The sequence below is a fragment of the Mus pahari genome, chromosome 3, assembly GCF_900095145.1.
Source record: "Mus pahari chromosome 3, PAHARI_EIJ_v1.1, whole genome shotgun sequence".
Taxonomy (NCBI): Eukaryota; Metazoa; Chordata; class Mammalia; order Rodentia; family Muridae; genus Mus; species Mus pahari.
In genome coordinates this window covers 11047607-11053446 of record NC_034592.1, presented here as the reverse complement: position 1 = coordinate 11053446, position 5840 = coordinate 11047607, and the positions used below count along the sequence as shown (strand labels likewise).

The 5840-nt window shown below is 35.1% G+C and overlaps 1 protein-coding gene across 3 annotated transcripts in view; it reads left to right on the top strand.

Annotated features, from left to right (window-relative positions):
* Nucleotides 1-4418, top strand: part of Hnmt (histamine N-methyltransferase) — a 37737-nt gene extending 33319 nt beyond the window's left edge. For 2 of the 3 annotated variants that reach the window (XM_029536927.1, XM_021194565.1), the window contains exon 7: nt 3378-4417. In XM_029536927.1, the coding sequence (XP_029392787.1) occupies nt 3378-3739 (362 nt within the window). In that variant the 3' untranslated portion in view covers nt 3740-4417. Of the gene's footprint in view, nt 1-3377 lie in introns of all 3 variants that reach the window. The other variant, XM_021194564.1, reaches the window with a different exon arrangement.
* The last annotated feature ends 1422 nt before the right edge of the window (nt 4419-5840 follow it).

Here is a 5840-nt window from a genome sequence, read left to right as displayed (position 1 = left end):
GTAGGGGCCTTGAATTCCCAATCTTTCCAAGACTTTTATCATGAAGGGGTGTTGGATTTTGTCCAATGATGAAGCTATAATTATGCTACCCATTCTCCCTTGGAGATGGAGTAGTTTCTGTCTAATCAGGAACTTGTCACAATTTCCTTTCATCGAGGACTTCATAAGAGATTTTTTTCCCTACTTCTATCATGTTTAATGTTCCAAATAGATTTTAAAAACTGGTTGAGTGCATTTGACTTTTAGCTTCAGAAGATAGCATGTATATTTAAGAGACATTTAACTATTATAAATTATTTTGATGACTTAAGAAAAAAAAAAAACCAAACACGAGGCATGAATCTGAAGTGAAATCTTGATGATCACCCTGAGTTCTTGCCTCTTGAGTTATTTTTATAAGAAATTAATCTTTATATTTTTTGAGCTAGTTTTGATTGTTCTGTTTATTATACTTGTCCTAATTGTTACTATGATCTTATGCAAAATAACTGAACAGCCAGTAATGTACACGCATTTAACCATGGTTTTATATGTCTGCAATAAATATGTAAACCAAATAAATACAGAATTGGAAATGAAAAAAAAAAAGCAGAACGTACTGAATGCATTTTGTAGGTGATGTTTCTTGTAAGAAATGTTCTTTTTGTTTTCCTATAAACACTCTTTTACTACCTAAGGTATAGAAAGCTAAATGTACTTAGGAATAGTAAAACTAACGCTTTTCTGGTTGTGAGTACAGAGAATAACACCCGGGCATTCTTATTGTACTATGATTTGTGTAGTGTCTATGTTAAGGTTCTTTTCTTTCCACTATAATGAACTGTACTGTGTAATGTGAAAATTTTCTGTGAAAATACATGAAATTACTGACATACAATATTCTCAAACTAAAAGAAAGCAGTTAAAAAGCAGAATGTGCAAATTAAGAATTTCCAGTTCAATACATTTTCCCAAAGACAACGTATTTTCATTCTTTTTTAAGTGGCTGAGTGATTTTCCATTGTGTACACATGATCACTGGGACTTAAACAGAGGTGGTGACTGTTTCTCATCAGGACACATAAAATGCTTGCAAGTTTCCTACCCACAGGAACCAGGGGTCTTTTGATGCTCATATTTATTTATGAGAGGGAAGGGGTGCCTTCTGAAATACTTTTTCTAAATGGTTAGAATAGTAAATTCTGCAATAAAAAAAGGCACATTCATGCAAGAAAAGAACAAAAGAAAAGAAAAGAAAAGAAAAACCAAACCAAACCAAAACAATTCTACTAGTGAATCTGACATTTTGAGCAGTTTCATATATGCTGTGTATTTATCAATAAAAAAAAAAGGCATTTTATGGTTTAGAATATGGTGTTCTATGTGAATTCTAGAATTGGCCAAGCTCCTTTATAGATACAGTAGTCTGCTGGCTGCAGCAAAAAACTTAATAAAACCCATAGGTTATTAGCATCAAGAAATCTGAAAACAAAACAGACCCAGGGAAGGGTATGAGGACACATGAGGTGTGAATACTAGTGTACTTCCTACATATATAAACCTTACTTCTAAGCCTTAATTAATTTTAGGCTATTTGTTGAGAGCCAGAGCTATGTTATTTGCATTTATCCATACATGGGATCCAGATGAGCTCTGTGTGTTTTTATAGGGAACCAAACAGTCAGTAAAAGTAACAATTAACTTTAAAAAAAAAAAAATCTTGAGCTAGAAATTATTCAGTCAATGCACTTCATATGGTAGAAAGAGGTTTTACTTTTTCAAATATGTAGTTCACAAGATTTTTTTTTTTTTTACTGATTGAAGAATAGGAGATTGTTATGTGTAAGAAGTAAGCATTTTAAATTGATATTGTTCCTAGAAATGAGAGTTAAGAACTAAGAGTGTTCAGTTCATTAGACTAGAACTCAGATAAGGCCTTCCTGTTATCAAAGTCACTAGTTCTGGGAAGAAGTTTTTACTACAACGAAGAAATGTCACACTATCTTTTTCTTAATGTAACCACTGAGCAAAACAAGAAAAGATATTTCAGAAATTTGCTTATACTTGCCAGAAATTAAATAAATAAGTATGAATTATAAAATAAAAAGTCACGTTTTTAAAATCATTTATTGTACTTAAAAAAGAAATTCAACCCGATTAAAGAAATATTACTGCCAAATATGTTGTCCATTTTTAACCAGTTTAGTTAACTAGATTGTTCCTAGTTTCCCCAGTCATAGTCTCTCATGTGTCACCATTAAAAACATAGAGTAAATGGCAGTAGATTTTATCCAGACTGTCTTGAGTACCTCCTCCCCACTCTCTGCACTGGAAGTTTCCTGCTATTTCACACCAAAGGCTCTTATGAGCTCAGGAAAGTGAAGGTCAGTGCTTCTGCCTTTCAGTTTATTACTATAGCTTTGTATATGCTGTGGGTTAACAGAAAATGATCAGTATGTGTTTGAACTCAACTGGATAGTTGTTTATTTCTATTTTGAGATACTGGGACTACCAGGTTCTAAAATACAACCAAAAGAGAATATGATTGATCTAATAATGACTACATATAAAGCACAGAAACTATATGTATTTGCAGATTTGTTTACATTGAAATAAAAGGTTTTGTGGAAAATATATATTTTCATGTGCATATATGCTGTGTATGGAGGTAGTCAGACAATGTAGGCTAAACAAGTAAAACTAATTAGGATAAGAAAGACAGGTTGAAATCAAGAAAATCAGGTCATTTAGTGGTCAGTGTACTATAGTAGATCTTATATTTTCTACTGTGTTTCTTTTCTTCTGTTAGAGAGCAATTTTAACTCAATAAATATTCACTTAGTGCTAACTAGCAGAACTTTTTGATTATTAACATGAAAAAATGAAATCAATAAAAAGGACAAAGTATTTGAATTTTGCTTTAAGTGATGAGTTTTTCCACTAAATATTTCACTGATATGTCTTTCATTTCTTCTGCTTGCTCATTCAACTCCAAGTTCCTTGGCTGGCTGGTTATCTTAAATATACCAGCCTTGCATTTGCTTCAAATCCCTATTAGTTGTTCTTTCCATCTTGAGTAACCTTCATTACGATGTGTATGTGACTGCTGAGAGATTTGCACTCAAATGTTACCATATGAAACAGACTCTGTGATCACATAGTTAAAACAGCAGTATTTAAATGCCTTTGACCATACTTGGGCCTTACTCTGGTTTTTATTTGTTTGTTTGTTTTTGCTTATTTAATCTTATTCCTGGGTTTGTTATACTACTTGAATTAAGCTTCACAAAGGGTATGAATATTATTTTGTTCTGTGCTCTATTCTATTATAATGACTGAGAGAAGCTAAATGAAAGAAAAAAAAATAAAGAAAACAACAACTTTGTTTTTTTCTGTAGGAACTAGTGGCTGGGAAAAGCTATGGAAAAAGTATGGATCTCGCCTACCAAGGGATGACCTCTGCCAGTACGTCACATCTTCTGATCTTGCACAGATATTGGACGACCTGGGTATTAAGTATGAATGCTATGACCTTTTGTCCACCATGGATATAACAGACTGTTTTATTGATGGTAATGAAAATGGAGACCTGCTTTGGGATTTTTTGACAGAAACCTGTAACTTTAGCAAAACAGCACCACTGGATCTCAAAGCAGAAATTATGAAAGATCTTCAAGAGCCTGAATTTAGTGTTAAGAAAGAGGGGAAGGTACTTTTTAATAATAATCTGAGTTTTATAGTGATTGAGGCAAATGTATAAGTCATAAGAGTATTCAGAGCTCATATTTTGACCAAATGCTGATTTATTTAAATATCAAATACTTAATATTTAAATATTGAAGTTAAAATTAATCTTATAATAGGATGCAATATTATACCTTATAATGAAATCTATAAATTTCCATGACAACTTAGGCTTTCTTAAGAACCATGTGGGCCACTTTTGGTTGTGACCTTGAAAGAAAATACTCCGTCTGAACACTGCCTAACTGGAAACATGTGACTTGAGTTTCATTAGCTTACTGATAATAAAGTTCTTTCCATTTTCTTAGTGTACTGGGAATTCTTATAATAGTAATAAAGTATGTGCCATTCATTCTTTGAGTAAGGTGATATTTGTTGATTCTGCACTGACAAAATGTAAATATTTCTCTACCTGTAAAGAAGAGTTTATTTTCCCACTTACTTCTGTAGTCGTTTCTATCATATGCTTTATTAATAGCATCATAAAGTCAGGGGCTGGGGGGATGGCTCTTCTCAAGGTCCTGCTGGGGTTCAGTGTGGAATATGCATGTGTTACACCTCAGAATCATTTGTGACTTCAGCTCTAGGGAATCCTATGTCATACACTGGCCTCTGTGGGAATCAACACTTAACTTGTATATGCGCTACCTCCACACATAATTAAAACTAAAATAAATTATTTAAAAGGATTATTATAAAATTGGCTCTTTGTTTTTCTTCTAGGTTATCTAAGATTTAGTCATCTCTTCTCCTTTTCATATACTGAAACTTGAATTTTATGCAAGTCATTTTTGTTTACTTTTTCCTTTTTTAAGTTTTAGTTTCTGAAACATCTAAAAAGTCTCCTAAGGTTTAAAATACTAATATTTTCATAGTATTTATATATATTTATTATATAAATATATACATATATTTATATAATTTATATGATATTATATGGCATGATATATAATATATATGATATATATGTATATATCATATATGTTGGTATTCCTTCTATGCTCTACCCAACAGTAGCAACAGTCAGGTAGGCCTGGCTTGCTATAAAAGGGACTGTTTGGTCTCTCCTACTCTCTCTGACTCTCTGCCCCTTTTCTCTTTCTGACCCCTTTCTCGCTTTCTCCCCTTCCCCTCTGCCCCTCTCTCCATGTGCTCCTGGCCAGTCTCTTCTCCCTTCTTTCTCTATCCATCCTTCTCTGTCTCTTCTCTTTCTCTGCCTCTACTCCCTTCTGAGCTCCCCTTCCCATGAACCTAAATAAACTCTATTTTATACTATACCCACCCATCATATGGCAGGTACTTCAGGGTGGAGGGATGTTTAGCATGGACCTGCTGAGGTATGTCTTCCCATTGGACCATACCACACTCCACAAAACATATCTTTGGTTTTATAAAACATATCAATATATAAAATCTATTATGCCATATATTGTAGGACTGTGAAATGCAGCCTGGTTCCTGGCTGAGACCAGGCTGGAAATCCCGGTGACCCTGAAGAACGGCAGGCATTTGCCACACTTCCAGGCACTAGGCTCCTAACATGAGGCTGCAACCCTCCATAGATTTGTGTCCTTCAGTCACATAAGGGCAACACCACAGGTAGAAGACTTGACCACAGATCACATAGCCTCAAAATATTTTTAATTTTTTAATGAGGTACCTAAAGGCCTGGAGGCTTAGCCAATAAACTCCCCTTCCCAGACACTCCTCCCTGCAAAAGATATTTAACCTCAGGCTTGCCCTGAGAAGTATGGTACAGTTTTTACCCATTCACTTTCCACCAAGACAATAAATGCCTTTAAACCATGGACTGCCTCTTTTCACTGGGATCTGCCATGGCAAGCAATGGAGAAGGCCTTCTCCTAAAGAGTCAGACATCTAATCTCCCACAGAAAGCCTCTCAGGGCTCCCAGCCATGGCCTCCACCAAGCCAAGCTACCTACTGACAAACCAAGGACTGTGCTTTCCCACCCCTGGAGTAATGTCCTGAGGTGCCCCACAGCCAGACATCTACCTGGCACCAGCATGGGGTAAACGCAGTCAAAACTTCCCATGTCCCACCTCCCCAAGCAACCTGATCCCTGCGGTGGAGTGGATCTGGGACACAACAAACCCTA